The sequence below is a fragment of the Copidosoma floridanum genome, unplaced genomic scaffold, assembly GCF_036245765.1.
Source record: "Copidosoma floridanum isolate Cflo_tuat_1 unplaced genomic scaffold, Cflo_Japanese_pri ptg000034l, whole genome shotgun sequence".
Classification (NCBI taxonomy): Eukaryota; Metazoa; Arthropoda; class Insecta; order Hymenoptera; family Encyrtidae; genus Copidosoma; species Copidosoma floridanum.
In genome coordinates this window covers 10,139,203-10,163,838 of record NW_028321911.1, presented here as the reverse complement: position 1 = coordinate 10,163,838, position 24,636 = coordinate 10,139,203, and the positions used below count along the sequence as shown (strand labels likewise).

Sequence of the window (24,636 nt, the reverse complement as noted above, 5' to 3'; positions counted from 1 at the left end):
GTTACAGTATCACAATGAGTGTTGATGTATTTGGTCGTAAACTAGGTAGGAGTAAAGGCGGTACCCAAGGTCCTCCTGGGGTCGGATACAAACTTACTGAAGATGGACAGTATGACTTAGATAATAAAAGATTGTGCAATGTTGCAGCACCGAAACAACCTCGAGATGCTGTAAATCGTGCTTACTAAACTGAAAAAATTATAAGAATTAAAAAAGAAATAGATAGCATTCGAATTTTCATATACAATTTACAAAAAAAATTACCATTTGTTCAAGCTGATTCAACAAAAATAAATTTAGACATTTAACACATGGAACGAGTTGTCGAAGAACTTCACAAGGCAGCAAGACGTAATTATCTTCGTCGAAAATTTGACGTGCGTGGCTGAGATGAGACTTGGTAAGCGGACCTTGTCGAGATGCAGCCTTACGCTAGTAAAAACAAAGGTTATAGGTATATACTTACTGTAATAGGTGTTTTTTCAAAGTATGCATGGGCTGTACCGATAAAGAAAAAAACAGGTGAAATAGTGTCAACAGCGATGCAGTCTATATTAAAGGACGGAAGGGTGTCAGTAAACTTGCAAACTGACCACGGCAAGGAATTCTACAATTTTAAGTTTCAAAATCTAATGCAAAAATATAAAATAAACTTATACTCAACCTACAGCAATCTCAAAGCATCTATATGCGAATGATTCAATCGTACTTTAAAAGACCTTTTGTGGAAACAATTTAGCTTACAAGGCAATTACAAATGGTTCCATGTTTTACAAACGTTGATCGAATTATATAATAATAGAAAACATCAAACAATTGGTATGAAACCAAAAGATGTTACTACTGAAAATGAAATTCAAGTTCTGACAAAATTTAAAAAAAGATGCAAACGTAGCAGCAAACCAAAACCAAAATTCAAAGTTGGTGATAAAGTACGCGTGAGCAAAATAAAACAAGTACTTGAAAAAGGCTATACTCCTAATTGGTCAACAGAATCATTTACAATCACTAATGTAGCAGGAACAAATCCAACTACGTATCGTCTCAAAGATTATCGAGATCAACCTATCTCCGGAGGTTTTTATGAGCAGGAACTGCAAAAAACAAAAAATCTTGATATTTACCTGGTGGAAGAAGTTCTTCGAAGACGTGGACAGCAAGTTTTTGTTAAGTGGTTGGGTTTTAACAACACTTACAATAGTTGGATTGATAAGCGTAAATTATGAAAAAATCTTTTTTCCATAACAAGTGAAAAATATTTTTTATATAATTGATCAAATAAATTATTAAAATAAAACTTTTTCAATTTTTAAAAAATGTGTTAAGGAAATTTTGTTCAATATGATGTATTAAATTGAATATTATATTAAGAAAAAATCGTTAAAACTGTAATAGGAAGTGTATTCGAGAAATAAATACTTTAAATTTGAAAAAAATTTCATTTTATTTTCTTATTCTTAATCATAAGACAATACAATATGTTTCCCATTGTACATTAAATATAATCTAAACTTATTAACAGCATTCAGCAGTTCGTTATAAAAATCATCATTATCATACAGAGCTATGCATATTTTAAACGGTAAAAATATTTGAAAATCGTCAGCCAACTCAGCTACTACTATTGGTCCAAATCTAGTGTTGACCTTCCTCAGTCTGGTCACCATATATTTCTTGTGTGGAATCATGTTCGAAATTTTATTCTTCGGCAGAAAACCTTTGTTAGCGATGTTATTGAGTTGTGCAAGATCCATCTGCAACATTTTTTTTTTTTTTTTTTCTCTTTAAAGAAAAAAATTTGAAAAAAATCATGCTAACCTGTGTGAAGTCTAGGCTTTTTACTCGGTGTAACCTTGTCAGAAACGACTACTGATGGCGATAGGGGCTCTTGTTGTCTTTTAAGTCCAGTCCTATTTGAACCTCTGGCTTGTAGTATGAGCTCTGCTGACTGTGACACTTTCTTATATGGAGCTAGCCCCTCCACTGTGGCTTGCCCCTCCACTGCAACTTCCCCCTCTATTTTGGATGGCTTTAGATAAGCAGTCTTCTCTCTTCCTGTTTGTTTATTCTGATTTGCTGTTTCGATCCCTACTTCTTCATTTTCGATCAGATTAGCTGTCTTTCCCCCTTCTAGCTCTTTACCTTGGTTTACTAATCCCCTCTCCACTATGCTGTAATGACCCCATGGTAGGGTGTCAGTAGAACCAGATTGAAAATAGCGTTTGTCATCATGCGCACTGAGCGCAATTTTTGTTTCTTTTTCAGTAAAGAGCTGATGATGTCGTGACCTGATACTTTTTTGCTCTCGAGTCATACTAGAATTTTCGCATGAGCACTTGATGTAATCATCAAAGTCTATCATAGCATTTACTACTGAGCTCTTGACACCCTTGGCTTTCTTCAATGGCTTTTGGTCTTGAATCCTTACACTATACGTTTTGCTCCTCAATCCTACGAATTCCAACATGACTTTTCCATTGCACTCATCCTTTATAAGGCCAACAATTTTTTTATTACTACGAGGCATGTTAAAATCATTATTGATAGGATAGTCCCATGTGTCGAATTCTATGATATTTTTACGCATCACATTGTAGATATTGTTATTTGATATTTCATACAGAAGACTGTCGGTGTCTGTGTATAAAAGTTTGCATTGATCTGCCATTTGACTTTTTATAAAGTCATAATGAAATTGATATACAAGTGTCTTAGAGAGGTCCAAGACACTCAATCCAACGTATATTGGCTTCTTGATGGTGATTTCAGTGCGTAATAATTGTATAGCCACTAACTGATCATAAAATAGGTCACAGCTGTGGAAATTTGGTTGAGCGATATAACTCTCTGCACCGTAACGTCCTTCCTATTTGTTAATAAGCTTGACATCAATACGTTTGCGCTCATTCTCCATCGTTTTTCCATACACAGCATTATTAAATAATTTATATAACATTTTCTCAAAGTCATTCGTTGCATTCTTACGCTTTTCACTGTTAAAGTCTATATATTCCTTTAACCATGGACTTTGGTTGAACTGTAAAACTCTATGAACTTTTTTTATGCGAAGACCATGGCTTACGGCTTGTTTGAGCGCGCGATAGTGGATCACATATCGTTGTTTATCGTATAGTGTAGTCATCAATTTTTTTTGCTTGGACGCTGGAGGTGCCATGTGCTCAGCACAGAAAGGTAGATCCTTATGGGCATCGTGAAGAGTCTTAAGATATTCAAGGTCCACTTCAAGTATGTAACCTATTTCTCCATCATCTGCCACGTTCAAAATACCAACTGGACTAACATTTTGAATCCATTTAAAGCCTCCATAAGGCAATGGTTTGGTCATAGCCCATCCATAAAAATTATTAACATCATAATACATCAAATATTTATCACTTTTATTAGCTTCATAGCCTTCTTTCATGTACGAATTATTGGCCTTGGCATACCGATTGCAACATTGGCTTATACCACCACGAATTCCACGCTCGATGAACATAACCATATCTATGTCAGTCAACAGTTCCAATTTTACCTGTAATTATAATTTTATTTATATAAATTATATATGTGTAACGATCTTAATACTTTGCACATATTACTCACATTTGTAAATTTCAACATCGCGTCCCATGTTAGGCCAGGCGTTGTGTAATAATAAGCTGGATCTCAATGATATGCCTCAAGACAATTATTTCTAAAGTTTTCAAATATTTCAACTAGTAACAATACATCTGTCTTTAAATATAAGTCGGAATACTGCCCAAGTGTTTGTATGTTGAAAGTATTCCAAATATTTATAGCATGTTCATATTCTTCATCACTGATATGGGCTTCGAGTAAGCTGCTGTAGAAACTTTCTTTGGATGGCAGCCTACGTTCCTTAAGTTTTTGAAAAGAAGATGTATAATCGTAAGGGTACACACCTTTTTTTTAAAATAAATTTATTTGATCTGTAGTGTAATGATCATCATTTGAAAATACTGTTTCCAATATTTTTAATTCCTTTAAATAAGATGACAATTTATCAAGAGATGAAGTCATAAACTTGAAGGAATCAATAAATCGAAGACTGACATCAGTCCCTTCCACATATTTCGTAAATGAAATGTATTTTTCTTTTGTTTGTGGTAGAAGTTGGATTCTTCCCGAGAAGCATGTAGCAAGTTCTTTTACAAACAAATGTGAATCATATCCGCTCAAGTTGTGAAAAATTACGGGTATCATTCTTGAGTCTTGATAATTAATATTGCATTTGTTATGAGCGGGACCACGGTATCTAAAATAAAAAAATATTGTACGCTTTATGATATAATATGTTAAAAAAAGTACACTTACTTTCCAGTGAGATGACAGTGATCTCTAACTCTTATATCATCCAAGCTAAATGGTTGGTTGCATATGTGACACAAAGAAGCTTCATTATATTTAAACTGTTCTTCAAGTGTCAAATTTGTCATTTTCATAGGATTTTGTATAATTCTTCTAGTTTTAGAGCAAGAAGATACAGAGAACGTACAAACCACTTAGCAGGTGTTTCATCATTGTTTTCGTCACTTTTTCTATAACTCTTATATTCTGGTTTGCTATCGTCGTAAGAGCACTTAACAAAATAACCAATACTGAATGCTCTATGACTTTGATAAGCACGAATGCTCTTCGTAGGTTCTAGCAAACACTCAAAGTCTGCATATACAACGAAAGGTACTTTGTTTTTATACGTAAAATTTTTGAATTGTAGTATATCATCTTTCTGATTTCTATTGGGCAGTATAATTTTGCACTTATTTAGAATTTTGCAATCGACTTCATGCTTTTCTAACTTTTGTTTTGACGAAAAATAGTGAAAGCAACGATCACATATATGTACTGCATGTCCATGTTTAGATAATTGTTTACATACCAAGCGGGATAAATTTTTTATCCAAACGTAATGATGTTTGTACTCTTCGTTTAAATGATTATTACCTTCATTTATATCATCATCTTCTTCATGATCTACATAGAAGCTTTCAAGAAGTAAAAGATACACATGGACTTCTTTTTTATTTATTGTTAAGTGACTGGGAAAAACATTGTATACATCATTCCTCTTTTCAAAAAAATATAAATACACCGATACTTTGTTTTGGTTTTCGAATTTTCTAATTTACTTTGGGTTAACAGGAAAATCAATTCCATCAAAGTTTAACTCGTTTTCGTACTGAACATAGTTCGAGATCCGATTTTGATTTCTTTTTGTTGGATGTATTGCTGACAGAATAGCCCATTTAAAACACTGAACGTCTCTGCTCACTACATTTACACAAGCATTTTTGTTTTTTATGTAACCTGGCAAATCTATAAAAGAACTACCTCGCATAGGATTCAGTTTATTAATATTCACAACTTAATTCAAAATTGAAAGCAAAGACCAGCCTGATTCTTTGTCACTAAAATCATCCATATTTTTTTCTATTGGCTGTTGTATATTCACATCAAACCACTCATTCAAGTCTGTTGTCTGGAATATAGCTCGTGATTTTGTGTTAAAGTATTTTAAATCTACATTTTCAAAATTATCTTTAACTATTACATATTCAGCTGCCAACACTGTATTTACTTTTAACGCTTCATATTCACTAAGAGATCGATGGATCCGTTTTACAAACTCATGTTTAGCGTCTTTAGAAAACTTTTTCAGATCTAGGTGTTTTAAATTTACGATCAAAGCTGTCGTAATGCGATTTCAAATGCACTATTAACGTTATTTAAATTTACTGATCTATCATCCCGAAGAACGGGAGCTGCTGTTGCTTCTATCATACCTTCATCTTGAATGCTTGTTGTAGGGCCCGTTTCTGTCACACCTTTACCTTGGACGCTTATTGCAAGGCCTGCTTTTTGTATACTTTCTGGTATAAAAATTGCAGGTTCATTTTCAAATGCCTTGGCTGCTGCTGTCACTTCTTGCTCACTGTCTGCCACAAAAACTTGAGGTTCATCTATAAATATTCTCTCCGCCTCTACTATTTCCAAATGGTCATAAAGAAATTGTACGGTAGTTTTGAGTAAAGCCACAGCTGCCTGAAATTTTTGTTTTTCAGAGGTTGTTAACTTGCAACTCTTACTAAAAGTATCAGCATCCTTCAGTGTTACAAGACTACAATCTAACAGTCTTTGAATTTGAGCAGCGTTGACTTTACTTTCAACAACTTGTTGGTATGATTGCCACAGGCAAGTAGCCGAATCCTTGAAATGCTGTACAGTAGCCATGACTTCTTGCAGGAGAAAGCTTAGTAATCGAGTCACTGAGTTAAAATGAACTGCTCTGTCAACGTAAACTCCTTTAAATACATTCAGAGTTTAGCAAAAAGCATATTTAAATAGGGGTGGGAAGCACGTGTGTATATGTGTGAATGAGGGAAAGAGATGACTTGGGGTGGTGGTAAATACCTTACAAGAAGTCAGTGTTACAGGTATGATAATATTAAGTTATTAGAAAGGTATTAACATTAAACAAAAAGTTAATTAATAATTGTGGTAAAACTTTAATTTTAAAAGTTTTTTTTCTTATCTAAAAAGAAGATTAACATTATGTTACAATAAAAGACTGAATATTAAAAAAATTAAATAATATTTATTACATTTAATAATACAGTTATATTCTTACGAAATTACAAATATAATTTTCATTATTCAACAACTATAACTTTTTTTTTTACATTCATACTTTTTTCTTCATTTTCTTCATTTTCTCTTTTTCTTTTCTTTTCTTTTGATTCAATCGCTTTTTTTTCAGCTGGGCAGCTTGACGCTTCTCTTTTTCTTCTAATTTTTTCCGATTACTTTCGATTATTTTCAACCGAACTTTCATCATTTTTATAATTTCACCTGCCCTTATTTTAAACTCCTGCTGCTTTAGCAAGATTTGGACTCTCATATCCAGTTCTTTTTTATCATCTTCTGTCCATTTCTTAATATTCTCTGGCAGTGGTTGAATTGACAATGGTGACTGCTGCTGCTGCTGCTGATGCGATGAAGTTGGTGGTAGTGTTGATGATAGTGGTAGTGGCGGTGATTCTTTAAATGGTGATGGTAGAGTCGGAGCTGGTGGTAATGGTGGTGTTGATGATGGAGGAGGTGGTGGTGGTTGCTTGTACAGCTCCATCCACCCGCTTCATGATATAGGAGATGGTAGCGGTATATCCTTTACTTCTATTGTAGGTGGCATTAAAAGGACATCTTCTTTTATTGCTGGCACTTCTAATTTTTCTTTTGGTTGTGTTTGATTTTGATGAGGTAATTCATCGTCGTTGTCATCATCCTCTTCATCAAAGAGCCACCATAAAGGACCATCTGATTAAATTGGTGAAACTGGTGGTGGTAGCGGGATGAAATTTTTATACACTTGTTCGAAGACATCGTCAAATAATACTGACATCTGCTCTGTAAAAAAATTTTTAGTTTAAAAGTGATGTTAGATTATAAGCAAGTAAAATTGGAAAAACTAAAAAAATATCAAAAGGTACCTTTTTCTATTTTTTTTGTTCCTTTTTCTTCTACTGATCGATCTTTAGACCGTGATGTTGAATTTTTTCCTGAATGATAAGTTGATATTGTCTTGACCATCGTAATGCTGTAAAAAAAATAGGAATACGTGAATGAACACTGCATTATGTATTATTTGAAAATAAAAATAATTTTTTTTCTATCTGAGAAATGGCTGAAATTTATAATATGAAGATCACGACCGCAGTAGAAAGTGAAAACATTCTTTCACATCGTAGAAAGAAAAAATAAAACCAATTATTGTAATACAGATAACTTACCTTTGCTGCTGCTGGATGGGTCTCGTGGGATACTTCAGTCCTTGTAACTTTATGGCACACTGCTTGCTGCTGCTTATCGTCCTAGCTATTTCCTTCCTAATGCTGGTGTAGGTACAGAAATTGAGTCAAGTTAAAACGAACAAACATAATTTAAGTTAGAAAAATAAAAAAAAAATTTAAAGGCAGTGTGAATGAAACATATGTAGTAGATGTAATGAATTATGTGAAAAAAAAAGTAATTTTCACTTTGAGAATAAAAAATAAGTAAACGGTGAATGTGTCAGGAAAAATATTTTCACTCGGAAAATTTTTTCTTAGAAATATAGTTTTAGTTGAGCGCGTATAAGAAAAAGTAGAAAATAATTTATTAAAAGCAGTTGGTATCAAACCTATGTAGATTTATATAATAAAACTATGAGAAAAATATTTTTAGTTTGAAAAAAAATTTTAGTAGCTACAGTTAAATGTGTTGGGAAAAAACATTTTCACTACGAAAAGTTTTAGTCAAGCGAGTATGAAATAATTTTAGAAGTTCAGATTTGGTTAACTTTGTAAGAAAAAAATATTTTAGGATTTTAAAATCGAAGCACTCTCACCTTTGTTGCGTTAAATCGTGTACAAGAAAAGTAAAAATAATTGGAATATGGAAGGCAGCTTGTATCAAACGTATGTAGATGGATATAATAAACTACGAGAAAAAATATTTTTAGTTTGAAAAAATAATTTTTTAGTAGCTTAATTTTGAAGTAAAATGTGTCAGAAAAAAAAATTATGAAAAATATTTTCTTTACGAAAAGTTTTTCAGAGAGATAGTTTTAGTCAAGCGAGTTTCAGGAAAAAGTAGAAGCAACTTTAGACATACATATTTAGGCAACTATGTAAGGGAAAAAAGCAAAAGATTTTATGATTTTAAAATCGAGGCACTCTTACTTTTGCTGCGTTAAATTTATCGACCACTTCCTTTACTGCTGCTTCTGTTTCGGCTACCGTTGATATTCCTTTTCCTTTTCCTTCTGGAATTGAGCTCCTTGTTTCCTGTTTTCCTCTTTCAGACTTGTTGCTTCCTTGAATGCTTTTGTAGAAGTGGGCAAATTTATTTTGCCACTCGAAGAAAATCAAGTGCATGACTAACTTGCGTACATACATATGTATGTATTAGGTGGGGGAGGGGGGGTGTATTTTGGATGTACCATTTCCCCTACTCATGAATTTTCGCACAATGTTCGAAATCGAACTCAGTAAGATAGTGGACTGTATATTTTTTTTATCGCACGCCGGATTTGGGGAGCGTGAGAAAGGATGTAATTAAAGGACACTGTAATAATGCACAACACACTTTTAAACACTTTAGCCGTTTATTATTGTGACGTGGTAAAAGTAACGAAGTTACTCTTTACCCGTCCCACCGACGACTCCATGTGAGTCGACCAGTAGAAAGGTATATATATGTATAGTCATGCATTCGTGTTTTTCTCTTGTTTGTTGATACACATGTGGCTTCGGGGAAAGAGGTGCGGTTGGACGAGACGAGGGCACGGCAGTGACGGACGGATATAGAAATGGAAGAATACATGCCCGCGTATATGCTGTGAGCGCTGCAGCGGCAGCGCCGCGAGAGAGAGAGAGATACAGGGAGTATGTCGCCGCGCACGCGCTTGAGCCATTCCTTAGCGGGCCACTACGCCGAGAGGTTCGTTAGGAAAACCATCGAGTTTTTGCACAGTGTGTGTGTACGGAGAAATTTGCGCGTTGTCGGAGTGTGAGAGAAAGAGAGAGAGAGAAAGAGTAAATTGCCATCGGTGATAAGAGCGTCCGGAGATCGACCCAGGCCGTGACACCGACGGCCCCGCTGCCGTGCCACCTGCTGCCTTGCCACACCGCCTCCCGTCATCGAGACCTGCAGCAGAGGCCGAACGAGAGCACGCCATCGAGTCAGCGGGCCACGCCGAGCTCAACCGCCTGCCCAGCAGTCAGGTCCCGGGTACGACACGGCCCCGAGAGGTGACACCTGCAGCGGAGTCAGGGGAAGACAGAAGAAGAGAATTAGAGCCCCCTGAGAGAGCGAGAACAAAGGGAGTTAACCAGCTCTTGTCGGGACGCGGCTCGTTCTCACGTGCGTACTTTCAGCCGTAAGGTACGGTGTTTAGAATTATAATTGTACTAACGTGGTGTGAAAGGAGAACCAGAGAGAGGTTGTTTCGCGATGTATGTTACGGGATATTGTGTGGTCGTCGAACGTGAGGGTGTGAGAGAGAGACAGCGACAAATAGTGGGCCAACGGGGAAATAAGTGTATGGACGCGTGGGTGTGTGTAAAGCGAGGGATAGAGAGATAGGACGCGATAGGGCGTACCCGCCTTAGAACAGTGGATTAGGGCCGAGCATAACCAAGAACGGGCCGTAAGCGTGTCCCGACCACGGATACGAGGCAAGCCTGCTACTTGGTCGCGAGAAGATACCAACGCGGAGGATAGGGGTATACGACAGGAAGGGGGGGGGGAAAGGGGGCTGTGTGGGTGCATTTAGACGCCAGCGCTCGCAGCACGTCGAGCGCGGCGATGCTGCTGTAGCGCGGCACCTCTGTACATGAAGACGAATAAATATCTGTGAAATTTAACTGTATATGGTTACCGAGTCTGGCTGTTATTTCATTATTTCCCTCACCTCCCGGGCTGGGGGGGAAAGCTCGTTGGGAACCTCCTTTTGGTTCAGAACGATAATCGGGACTAGGAGAGGGGCAGACGTACGTGAGAGTTGCGACCTGTACTTCCGGGCTGCCGATAAAAATCGGCAGGAGTATAGTGTAATATTATAAAAAACAATCTCTCTATTTAATTCTAATTTAACAAGTCATAATACTTGCTTACATGCAAGATAAAAAAGGCAGGACTAATTTTTGAGTCAAACTGAGAAATTACGTGTCAATCTAAATTGTGAATCGTTTTCGTTACAATAATCTTACATAAAACGATACACGTGAAAATTGTAACACGAGCGCAAAGCGACTTACCGAAAAGGGCGTTTGAGGCTGACTAACGATAACCGCAGCAGCAGCAAGCTGCTGGACAAAGGTAAGTATAAACAGAGTCTATCGGTGTATTAATAGACACGCGCACGCTTATTATTTTCCCTTATAGGTAAGAGAATATCCTAAAGCGCGAGATTTCAAATCTCATAAACTAAATCTTCTATTTACGTCAGTACAATGTTACTGATGTCACACATAGTCCCAAGGTTGATATACAGAAGTGTAACGAATGTATATCAATAACAAAGTTTTTTTTTTTTAATATAATGACATTCAGTCGGTAACAATCAGTAATACTGATGTTTTACATAGTCCCAAGGTTGATGGACAGGCGGATAAAATAACATTCAATTAAGTACCATGTGTTTAAAGCAGTGGAACGCTTTCCACGTACAATAGCAAATAATTCGAAAAATAAAGTAAAACATAAAAAACAAATTACTGATAATTTTATATATATTTTCGCAAGGTTTGTAACTTTTTGATATGAGATTTAATAATCATAATAGTAAATTAAAAAAAATAAATTGATCTAAATAAGACTAATTATTATTAAGTCCTGACTCAAGCTCAGATACGGTACGCAATAATATTAGTTTGTGTATTGGCCTTACAAAACTAGATGAAACGGTTCTTATCTTGGCGACTCTGACGAGAGACTTGGCATCCTTATAGACTTCAACAACCATGCCCAAAGGCCATTTACCAGGTGGAGAAGACTCGTTTTTTATGAGTACGAGATCACCAGACTTAACCGAGCGTTGAGGATTCAACCACTTGCAACGACTTTGTAAAGTAGAAAGGTATTCAAGTGACCACCTTTTCCAGAAGACTTGGAGAGATTGTGTCACTAGCTTCCAGCGTTTAAGTGGCGATACCTTTTCAGTAGAAATATCGGGCTCTGGCACAAGAAATGAAGACCTCATGATCAAAAAATGAGCAGGGGTAAGAGGATCAAGCTCAGAGGAATCATCATTAAGGCGAGCCAAGGGCCGAGAGTTGAGGCATGCCTCTATTCTACACAATAAAGTAGAAAACTCAACTACTGTCAAAATCTGATCGCCGACTACACGCTTCAAATGATGTTTAGCGGATCTGACTGCTGATTCCCATAAACCCCCAAAATGTGAAGCAGAAGCAAGAATAAAGTGCCACTGTGTACCTGAGATACCTAATTCATAGGCAAAATTAGGGTCACGACTACGTTCTACCAACATTCTTTTCAACTCAGTATCAGCACCGATGAAATTCGTGCCATGATCACTGAATAAATCAGTGCAGTGGCCACGTCTAGAAATAAATCTGTAAAAGGCAGCTATAAATGCCTCCTTTGTATAATCCTCCACAACTTCAAGATGTACTGCACGAGTTGACATGCAGATGAAAACTGCAATGTAACCCTTAAAAGTTCCTTCACCCTTGTGTTTTGACAAGCGTATTGGAAAGGGGCCAGCATAATCGATCCCTGATTTTTTAAAAGGAGAACTCTGAGTAACACGAGAACAAGGCAATTCTCTCATTAACTGAGTTTGTGGTTTAGACTTGTATCTTTTACAAGTGATGCAACGAGTAAGCTCAGCTCTTACAGTCCGTCTACCACTTACAATCCAGTACGTTTGACGGAGTGTAATAATCGTCAACTGCACTCCACCATGTAAAGTTAATCGGTGATAATAGTCAATAAGCATAAATGTCAACTGATCTCTATCTGTTAGTATCAAGGGATGTTTGGCATCATCATCAAGTAGGGCTCTACTCAATCTACCCCCAACTCTTATCAATCCGCGGTTTATAAACGGCGTAAGATTAAGCAAACGGCTAGATCGAAGTAGTGGTAAGCTATCTTCTAAACTAAGATCTTGATTTTGAGTTAGTACCTTGAACTCAGCGGAAAAGTGACATTGTTGATGCTGATAAACTAGACACAGTCTAGCACAATCAATTTCTGATGTTGAAAGGTGAATCGAGTCAACTTCAATAAAAAAATACAAGTCTATAAACTGCAAACTAGCCTGTAAAGGGGGCTTAAGATCTCCAGCTATAGGTAAATATGAATTCTTTTGTTTAACTTTATGTAAACAACGGTATGTAAAACGAAGGCAATATGCTGTTACTCTTAGCAACCGTTCCCACTTGGAACAACGAGTTATTAGAGTCATATAAAAGGACTCAGAACTGTTTACAAAACTATTTACAGAAGGCATTGAACTATTTACATTTATAGAGGTTGGGGCAATCATTTCTACTCCAAACTCTGGATAATTAGGGTGCAATTCATGAAGAATCTTAGGGCCCTGAAACCATAATATTTGATTCAGCAATTGGCCCGGAAGAACACCTCTAGAAGCTACATCAGCTGGATTTTGCTTTGACGAGATATAATGCCACTTAGCATATGGAGTCAATTCATGAATCTTTGAACACCTATTAGCTATGAAAACTGGCCATTTGGAAGGAAGTCCATTGAGCCAATATAGTACATTCCTAGAATCGGACCACATGTGAACTGGTATTTCTTTCAATGAATTAACATCAACGAAATGACTATCTACTGTGGATAACAATTCTGCAGCACATAGCTCTAGTCTTGGAATACTTAGCGCTTTAATCGGAGCTACTTTCGTTTTGGCTAACTGAAGATGTACAAAAATCTTACCCTCGCGTACAACGCATAAATAAACAGCCGCTGCATAGGCGTTTTTAGAAGCGTCGGCAAAACCATGAAGTTCGAGAGATTCACAGTCTAGCGAAAAATGATTCCATTTAGGTATTCGAACTTCGTTCAACAAAGGTGTTTCATTTAACCAATGAGTCCAGGTTCATCCATATCAGGTGACAGAGAATCATCCCAAGACACTTGCAACAACCAAAGAGATTAAAATAGTATTTTAGCAAAAATTATCGTTGGAGCCAACCATCCTAAGGGGTCAAAAAATTTCGACAACTGCGCTAATAAAGTACGTTTGGTCCAGCGAATGGGTGTGTCAACGTTTACTGTAACGCAAAATAAATCGAAACTCGTCACTACTAGGATTCCAATACAAGCCTAAAACAGAAACAATTGGTTCATCATCACTTAGGATATTTGGCTTACTAGATAAGTGGCTTACTGGTAACTCAGCTATCAACTCAGATGAATTAGCTGACCACTTTCTCAGTGGAAATTGACCTAATTCACACAATTCAATTAGTTGCTGACATTTAATCTTAGCATCTTCTAACGTATGGCTACCAGACAAACAATCATCCACATAGAAGTCTTCACAAAGAACTTGAGCAGCTATAGGATGAGATTCAGTGTAATCCTTGGCAAGTTGTCTTAAAACACGTGTGGCCAAGTAAGGTGAACTTGTCAAACCATATGTAACAGTGTTTAAGACGTAAGATCGAATAGGTACAGATGCATTAGGTCTCCATAAAATGGCCTGAAACTCATGATCTTCAGGAGCTACCAAAACTTGTTAGAACATCTTCTCAATGTCAGTAGTAAAGACGAATTGGTAAAATCTCCATCTGATAATAATATCAAATAAGCTAAGCAACAAATTCTCTCCAGAGTGTAAAATGGAATTGAGCGAGGAACTAGAATTACAAGAAGCTGATCCATTAAAAACTACTCGCAACTTGTTGTTTTTAAAAACTCCATGATGAGGTAGATAACAAGCTGCTAATTTGTCAACCGGTAATTACTTCATATGGCCCAAAGATATATAATCAGACATGAATGCTAAATAAACATCATGTAGAGACTTATCTCTCACAAACCTCTGTTTTAAATGGTGAAAAACTGCCAACGCTGATTGTTACGATTGTCTTTGTAGTTCAGGAAGAGTTTTAGGATTAACTTTGAAAGGAAGCCGTACAACATACTTGCCGGTAGAATCTCGAGAATGTAAATTAATGAAAATCTCATCACAGGCTACCTCGTCTTTACTCAAAATTTTTCGAGGCTTGAGAGGTTCCTCAATAATCCAAAACTGCTGAACTAACTCATTAAGCTGAGTTTCCTCAACATTAACCATAACTAATGATTTTTGTGACAAGTTGGATCCTGAACCAAAGGGCATCTGACCAGATAACAACCAACCAATTTGCGAAGCATAGGCAATTGGGTAATCAGGGGCTAATTTGCGAACTTCCTGACCGATAATAATTGCATGGACAGATGCATCTAACAAAATATCAATTTTATCTAAACTGTAAAATTCTGGATCTGCTAGAATTACATCCTTCCCATAATCTAAATTTGCCAAACGACTACCTAGGAGTGGTTCGTAGGAAGAAATTTTTGGCACGACTAACGCATCAACAAAATGCTTAAAACCAGACTCAAAATGAGGCCTAAATTTGAAAGCAACAGATTTACTAGCGTCCATGGAAATCAGTCCACCCACTCCTGACAGAGTCGTACTTACTGATCTCGGTTTCAAATGCAGCATATCACAGAGAGATTTGGTAATAAGACAACTCTGTGAGCACTGATCAATGAGAGTTCGTACGAATATGCGAGATCCATCAGTGGCATAAACGAAAATACGAGCAGTAGCAAAAAGCACCTTGGGTGAGACGATTTTATTACTACTACATGACTGTACATTCACACTAGACTCTGAAGAAATCTGAGCTTGGTTTTGTACAGTAAAGGAGTTCGTCAAGTTATTTACAGATTTCGTTTGCTTATTTTTAGCAGAGACAGATGTAGAGCTGGACTTATCCCCTCTGTGCATAATGGTGTGATGCTTTTGGTTGCAGTGTGAACAGTTACTATTACCAGAGCACTCTCGATTAAGGTGAGGACCAAAACAATTAACACAGAGACGATGGGACTTCAGAAATTTCCATTTATTGCTCCACTCCTGTGATTTAAATGAATCACAAGAGACAAGATAATGTTTTTGATTACAAAATTGGCAAACAATGGAATTTGAAACAACTGTCTGATGTGCAGTAACACCAGATATATAGGCTTACTACTAGAAGATCCCATATTTTTAAACAGAGTAGTTGCGCGAATATTTACAATCTTATTTACAGGTTTACAAGGAAACGATTCCGTTGTAATAATTTGTGCCGAAATGAAGTCTCGTAGTTGACCTAAAGTAGGAGGATTACTGCTACTACCTAACATTTTTTGCCAATCCTTGTTCGTTTGAAAATCAAATCTACTAACTACAAGAGCGATAAATATGTCAGCATCTCCTACTGCTCTCTCTAAAGATATCAAGGAATCAGCAGAACTTATCATCTCCTTAGATATGCGCTTCATTTCAGAGCAAGAACTGCCTCTCATAGCTTGACAACTGAGAATAGTATACGTATTAATGAGACGACGTTTATTGTCATAATACCGGGTTATGGTATCCCAGGCCTGTATATAACTCTCTTCAGACAAGGGTATATTTTTAATGAGGTCTAAAGCTTCACCCTTTAGATGCGCCCTAAGATGTTGATATTTAATAATAGCTGGTAATTCTTGCTTCCTATGGACTATAGCCCTATAAACATCGCGAAAATTCTTCCAGTTAGCAAAATCACCATCAAAGGATGGCAAGTCTATTGGAGGTAAAGAAGAGAAACTCTAAAACGAACTACCATTGGCATTAGTAGGAGGTAATGTGCCTGTTGGATTCGAATGATCATTAAGCGAATTAAAAAAATCGTTAAAATCACCCTGAACTGAATAAAAAATATTCTCTCCCACTTCAAAGCACTTATTTTTAAAATAATCATGAGTTGTGGGTAAAGGTTTTATATTCATAATGTTATCATGAGTGGATTTAAACCGTTCAAAAGTATCTCTGAGTTGTTGAAGCCTAGAGTCAGCCTGACACTTAGTCATTTTCACCTGGCCAAGTTTCTTAAACTTTGTAAAGGAACCTTTAATTTTGTTAAACAGTTTAACTTGTACCTCATAAAGGTTATCCATTTTGATAAGGTAAATTTCAATTCAATTAATAAATATTCAATAAATAAATACAAACCGCGCACCGTAGCCAAATTTGAGTCAGACACAAGCTAACTAATTCAACAATAACGCTAAACGACGGTAGTGTTCTTAATTTTTACAAGTGCTTACATAAAATTAAGTTCGCAAAAATATATTCAAGTCAATCGGTAAACAAAAAAAACGAAAAACTATAAGGAACTGATGTTACAAACCAAAAATATACAATTTTACAAACCGTGTAAACAGGACCAAGTATTCGTAGTTATGTTGAGTTTAAAAGACCTGCAGGACTTGACAGCAGCGGTGCCGACTCAATAGCCTGCCGAAACAGGCAGCAGCACACGCTGACGACGAAAGGACCCGTGGAGCCAGCAGCAGCAGCGGTGTTGTCTCAATAGCCTGCAGAGGCAGGCAGCAGCACACGCTGACGACGAAAGGACCCGTGGACCCAGCAGCAGCAGCGGTGTTGTCACAATAGCCTGCAGAGGCAGGCAGCAGCACACGCTGATGACGACCAAAGCACGAGCAGTAGCAGCGGTGTTGTCACAATAGCCTGCAGAGGCAGGCAGCAGCACACGCTGATGACGACTAAAGCACGAGCAGCAGTGAGTCCCCTATATAAACAATGGACTCGCTCGCACCCGACGACAAACGAACAAAGAAAAGAGAGAAAGAAATATGGCTATATGTGTGTGTGTGTGCGTACGGACTACGCGCCGGCGCGTTGACCGCGTCAGCCTCGTCGCCCGAGAACGTGAAAAGAAGCCAAGATGGCCGATAAAACGACCACGTGTCTTACACAAAAGGAAAATGTCCTACACCTATATTTCACCTCCCCACATCCGGCTCGAAGGACCATGTTCGAAATCGAACTCAGTAAGATAGTGGACTGTATATTTTTTTTATCGCACGCCGGATTTAGGGGGGCGTGAGAAAGGATGTAATTAAAGGACACTGTGATAATGCACAACACACTTTTAAACACTTTAGCCGTTTATTATAAAAAACAATCTCTCTATTTAATTCTAATTTAACAAGTCATAATACTTGCTTACATGCAAGATAAAAAAGGCAGGACTAATTTTTGAGTCAAACTGAGAAATTACGTGTCAATCTAAATTGTGAATCGTTTTCGTTACAATAATCTTACATAAAACGATACACGTGAAAATTGTAACACGAGCGCAAAGCGACTTACCGAAAAGGGCGTTTGAGGCTGACTAACGATAACCGCAGCAGCAGCAAGCTGCTGGACAAAGGTAAGTATAAACAGAGTCTATTGGTGTATTAATAGACACGCGCACGCTTATTATTTTCCCTTATAGGTAAGAGAATATCCTAAAGCGCGAGATTTCAAATCTCATAAACTAAATCTTCTATTTACGTCAGTACAATGTTACTGATGTTGCACACACAATGATGGTCCAATGGCTACAAAACGCAGTTTTCCCCTACTCATGAATTTTTCCATGTATAATGCTGTTTACATTTAAAGAAGAGTGATGGATACAGTCATAATTGTATCCTTTTCTAATACAATTTTCCCTTACTTATGGATTTCTGCTCACTGATGGTCCAATAGATGAAAGACGCAGTTTTCCCCTTCTCACGAATTTCTATATGTACAATGCTATTTGCATTTTAAGAAGAGAGATAGTAGCAGACATAATTGTATCCTTTTCTAATATTACAATTTTTCGGCGTAGCTGTTCGACTGCCTATTTAAACGAGGTGTTAGTCCCTCAGAAATTCATTCATTCATCGACATGGATTCTCGCCAAGTATCTTTTACACCGACGGAGCGTTTGGAAATGGAAGTCTGCAAGCACTTGTTTGAGTCTTCACCAACCACCAACTCTCAGGATGCAGGACAAGTCGTCGCTGACCATCAATTGCTGCTGCAACCACATAACTCTCAGGATGCAGGGCCGCTCATCGCTGATCGCCTTTTTCCATCGCTGCCAGTTGAAGAAGAGCTGGGTGAATTAGTTGAATATTTACAAAGTGATGACCGCAACGACTATGATTTGTTTTGGCAGAGATTGGCCGCTCACCCAATATCACCGTTATTATTCGATGCACCCTTTCCACCGATAACATCAATAAGTCCTACTTCTTCTTTTACGAAGGAGTTTGATGAGCAGCGTGAAATCGCTAGACGTCAGACATCACCGCCACCTCCTGAACTGTCACCCATAATTGACCTCACGTGGTCACCGCCACCTCCTGAACTGCCGCCTATAATTGACCTCACGTGGTCACCGGTATCAAAGGCAATGTTGTCAAATGTTGACCCTATACCACCAGTAATACTAAATATACGTTTGCCGTTGATATCACCATCAAGCCCAACTTCTTCATTTATGGAGGAGTTCGAAAAGAAGCATACTAGTCATCGGGCAACATCACCGTCACTGCGACCTGCATCACCACCAATAATTGATCTTACATGGTCACCCGTCAAACAATTGGTGATGTCCGAGGCAGCGTCGCCAATAGTTGGCTTGAATAGTGATGTACTGCAGCCTCTGGATTTATCAACTAAAAACCTCAGTCAGCAGGATAATATGCCACCACTACCACCCCCACCGCCACCAGTTGAACTTAAAAACTCGAAAACCGTCAGCAAAAAAAGGAAGAGGAAGAGTACCATCAATGGAGGGAAGAAGAAAAAAAAAGCATGTCAAAGTATTATATAAAAAAAGAATGTCGAAGTATTATATACAAACTTAATTTTATTAAAATGTTGTAAGACAAATATTTTTATTACTTAAAAAATAAATGATAAAAAAGTTAATTAAAATTTGTTTTAAACGAAACTTATCACCTTGTAATTTCAAAATTCCATCCTTGTCCTATTCGTGTTCGTATCTATTCAGATAAACCCTGTCTTAGTAATAAGTATTGGTTGTATTGCATGCGAAAGAGCGTATGGCTGAGACACTTCGGTCATAAATAAAAGATAGTTCTGGCTGCTGATGTATCCTACAGGTAAGTTTATCGTTGGATCTCTTAGTTATACGTAGAAAGGTAATAATAATACAAGATAACTCCTACTGCTGATTTTACCTGTGCGTAAACAGTCCACCAATAAAACACATTATACATAGGCTGGTAGTCAAATTTAAACGAAGGACCTGTCGATACACAAACAAGATGATTCCTACTGCTGTTATTTTCCTGATTCTATTCCTGCTGTGCATAAACAGTCCACCCATAAAAAAATCTGTACATAGTCAAATTGAAACCAAGGACCACTCGATCTAAATATACTGTGCATCATCATTAACTCTAATCCTACCCTTATACCTACCCATCATACATTTTAAATTAAAAATCTTTATAAAAATATATACATACACGCATCGTACGTAAGTATTTATCTATGTATGTAGATAAACATGTATATGTGTACACGTATTACCTTGGAAAGGTAACACTTATTTGTCACACCTCACACCTCACAGATATAAGCGTGTGGTTGGGGCTCTCATCCATATACATACAAAACAACACGCTCTCCTACAGGCAAACCAGAGAGAAGGAAGCTGTGCACAACCCCTAGCGCTTCGTGCAGAGTCGTAGCTGTCCGCGCACAGTCGTGCACGTGGGCAGGGAGGGGGATGTGTGCTGGATTCGGCGTGTGCTCGTATCGGCCTAGTTTATGTACTGTTAAGGTTGTTAGTTTACCTAATATATTTTGGTTTAAATCAGCTTCTTGTACTATTCTTGTTTTACAATTTTACTAAAAATTGTGGAAAAAAATATTAAATAACTAAACTATGACATGTGTATTCTCACATGCTCAAATCAAGATTTAGTCAAGGACAGTGCCTTTTATTAGCTAGGAGCAACATTTATTTTGTATGGTTGAGATAAACGATTTTAAATACAATCAGTACATTTCTAAAATTTCGTACTCCATGGCTTTGAAAGCCAAAGACTGAAGGTATAAAAGTTTAACTTTGAACATTTATTTATTAACAGTAGGAGAGACCTGCATACGATTTTCATGATCTTCGTATGTAATTATCACTAATTTATTGAATAAGTTGCTTGATTTTTCAATAAAAGTAAATCAATAACAAGTTTATTAGAACATAAGAATACTGTACAATTTTTCTACTTTGAGGTTGCCTATTACCAATATACATGTAACTACGCCTAAGTAAATAATATTCTTTATTTAAATAGGTAGATTGTAAATTTTCTTCATATTTTCAATTCCTTCAAACCATCAATAAATTATTTATGTACTTAAAAAATTAACAATATTTGGTATAATAAATTTTGAACTAGCATTGGAAATATAAATAAAAGTTAGATCTCTTTTTTAACTAATTATCTAAAAAATTGGCCATTTTTGATTTGCAGGAAAAAGACGTATGTAATGTTACAAATGCATTTACTTACCACATACTTCTAAATTTTTGTACTTTAATTTCTTCTTAAGAATAAATACATATTTTTTATGGAAATCAAAGGTGGTAAGTTTGTAGGTATTTTGTTAAAAAAGAAAGTAGTCTTTGAGTCATTTCCATTGGATGCTAATTCAAAGTTTCTTATGAGAAATATTTATTCATACACGTGATATATTGATGGTTAAACAAGAAAAAAAGTTTTAAGAAAATTTACAAGATGCTGTGTATATTTGATAGTTACACACATTTGTGTAACAATAATTATTTGCCGTTTGACTGAAGGATATAACTTTTCTTGTGTGGTTCTATATATTGGTAATAAAACTGCCTTATTTAATTAAATAAACAATAATGATGTAACATAATTTATAGTTTAAAAAGAAAAATGAGTGATCAGATGCAGATAAATAAAATATCGCCCAATTTTTTTTTTTTTATGTTGTGTTGTGAATAAGATATCCAGGCATAAAATTTGGTACATAACTGAGTGTAGTATTTATATAATGCATCATGTTATTAAAAAAAAATTCAATATTATCAAGAATCTTTTTAGTTCAGAACAATTCAGAGAAATTTTTTTCTGAACAAAACTCTACGTTATCTAATTTGTTTTATTAAAGTGTGAAGGGTTGCATGGTAGCAAATTAAAGTTACTTATTGTGTACGGTCCAATGAACATGACGAATAAAAAAGTTGAATGTGAATCAATGTGGAATAAAGCCTCCCATTTTGCTTAGTGTAAAGCAGGAAAATACCGAAACGAAATAAAAGATTAGTTCTGTTTAAATACTTACTGTCAAATACTTGATTCAGCAACTATTGAGAACTTATAATTAGTTATATTTAAATTTATATTTGTCAACAGTTGATAACTGTTATTTATATTCAAGGAATTATTTCTATTAGCTCACCAAGTTTTAAATCATGATTTATGGTTCAATGAGTTCAGTATGACGTTCAATGATTTCGTGAAAAAGACTAGGGCAGTGAGAAAAACGAGCTGGTGGCAGACGACTGCAGATCACTTGCTTTTCTAGTATTCAGCATGAAAGTGTATTGCGACCCCTCAATTTTTGTGTAAACTATATGTTTTGCAAAAATATACTTTTAGTGTACCAAAATTCTAATTAAAAAGTAACTAAACTTAATTTTTTCACTAATAACCCTGCCATGCTAACTACTTTTTTTATTTTTTATTTTAAATACTACCAAAGCATAATTTTGAGAACTACAACTTGGTATTGAAAAACATAACTATTTATTTACATTATCAATTACACAAATCAATATGTCGCTGTTCTGCTGACAGCCTGTTGAGGATTAGAGATCATGTAGGTGCCAAGACAACACATAATAGGGACACCCATGGCGCCCATATTCTCGTCCACATATTATATTCACTTAACTTAGTTACAATAATAGCAATGTTCTTAAAATTCAGTTGTATAATAATCAAAAAAATAAAAAAAAATTTTTTTCTGAATAAGTTGTACAAGGACGGCGTGGACATGTACAAAGTAATTTGTAAGAAAAAATTTTTTTTTTATTTTTCTGATTGTTGTATAACTGAATTTTAAGAACATGACTGTTATTCTAACTATGTTAAGTGAATATAATATGTGGACAAGAATTTAAGCGCCATGGGTGTCTCTATTACGTGTTGTCTTGTCACCTAAATGATCTCTAATCCTGAAGAGGCTGTCAGCAGAAGACTGAAATATTGATTTGTGTAATTGATTATATAAATAAATAGTCATGCTTTTTAATATCAAGTTGTGGTTCTCAATATTATTTATGATGACAAAGGAGCAAGTTACAGGAGCGCATAGATTATTACTAAATTATTCCAAATAATTTCAGTAAATTATAATTTACTTAAAAATTTCTTTTATCACAAATATTGTTGTCTTATGGTTGAATTTTTAATGTTTTAGTGTCAACAACATTAGTAGCCTTGCTGACTTTCAAAATTGTACGGATCTTCGAGATTTATTTGTAAGGAAAAATAACATAATAGACATAAATGAAGTGTGCTACCTTCAGGGACTTCAAAACTTGAAAAATCTGTGGCTTGGAGAAAATCCTTGTGCAGATTTCGACGGGTAAAAAAAACTTATGAGCTACCTAATATAACTATTATTTTACAATGCTTATGGCTTTTTAAAGAAACAATGTTTTGCAGGTATCGTCTAGCTGTGATCAAAGCTCTACCGCAATTAGAAAAATTGGATGATAAAATAGTAACTCCTGAAGAGGTAGAAACAGCAAAAATGAGAGGAAAATCTTTAATTCATCCATTAGGTTTAATTCAACAAGAATTCTCGCCACTCCATTCTGGCCACAATAGTCTAGAAGTGAGTATTTGAAGTAAGCGTCATGGGTGATTGTCAAGAAGTTTTTTTTTTAGTTTCAATCAGAGCATCAGAAAAAAACGTTTGTTTATTTAAATAACAAAAACTTTGTTATAGTTAAATTAACTCTTTTATTCACAATAGTCAATGTCACAGCGAAAGCAAAATTTTTGAAGCAAAGTCGTTCACCTGAAATTCAAGGATGGGACAGAAAAGACATTCGGTTGAAAGAAAATTTTTAATTTATTTTTTCTAGAAATGAAAAAAAAATTACATTTTACGTTGAGAATTTGAATTAGTCATTCGTTTTTTAAATTATCTAGTCCTTTTGTAAATTTGACGTTGAGTAAATAAGATACACAATTGTAACACTTTGGTGTGACAGTAACATTAAACTTAAAATCAAGAATATTTTAATTTTATTTATTGGTAAAATTTTTTATTCAATTCGTCGATAGAAAATATTACTTGGTTCTAGATCAAGTCATGAGATGTTTTTCACACAAATTGATAACAAACTCATGGGAAAAAAATCGTATAATATGTTACTGGGGCACAAAATACATACATTAGCATCCGAAGGACGCGGTTGTTGTATGTTTTTGTAAATCACTTTAGGCCCGGAAGGTGCAAAAACCTTTTTTTTCCTTTGAAACAAAGTGATTACAAGGGCTCTAAAGTGTGTCCCAAGAGCACAGAGCGGCAGTTGAACTTTGTGCCCGTGGTAAAAAATGGTAGTTTTCCTCACAAAAAAGCCATCGCCTCTGGGGCTATATTGCGGCCCGAGGATCCTGCAAAGCAGACCCGAGGGACCGTAACATAGCCTCAGTAGTAAGGAAACTATTTTTCCAGACAGACTCACAGATGTACGTCATACAGCTGGCACTGGAGGCGTGGCCTCCGGGGGTAATATTTTTGGCAGACGTCATGTGATCCGGTAAGCCAACAATCTAATAATCCAATAAACAGTGTGCAGAAAGAGGCGTGAAGTGTTCGCATAATTTAAATATAATTACCGACGTTACTTAGCTTATAACACTAATTCTTTTTTTTCCAGTGGAGGGAAAATTAAGGGGCGC

The 24,636-nt window shown here is 36.1% G+C and overlaps 1 protein-coding gene across 1 annotated transcript in view; it reads left to right on the top strand.

Annotated features, from left to right (window-relative positions):
* LOC106635815 (cilia- and flagella-associated protein 410) overlaps positions 1-24,636 on the top strand; it is a 216,494-nt gene that overhangs the window by 54,163 nt on the left and 137,695 nt on the right. Inside the window, exons 3-4 of the mRNA XM_089597589.1 lie at positions 23,141-23,308; positions 23,389-23,560. Coding sequence (XP_089453715.1) covers positions 23,141-23,308; positions 23,389-23,560 — 340 coding nt within the window. The remainder of the gene's footprint in view (positions 1-23,140; positions 23,309-23,388; positions 23,561-24,636) is intronic.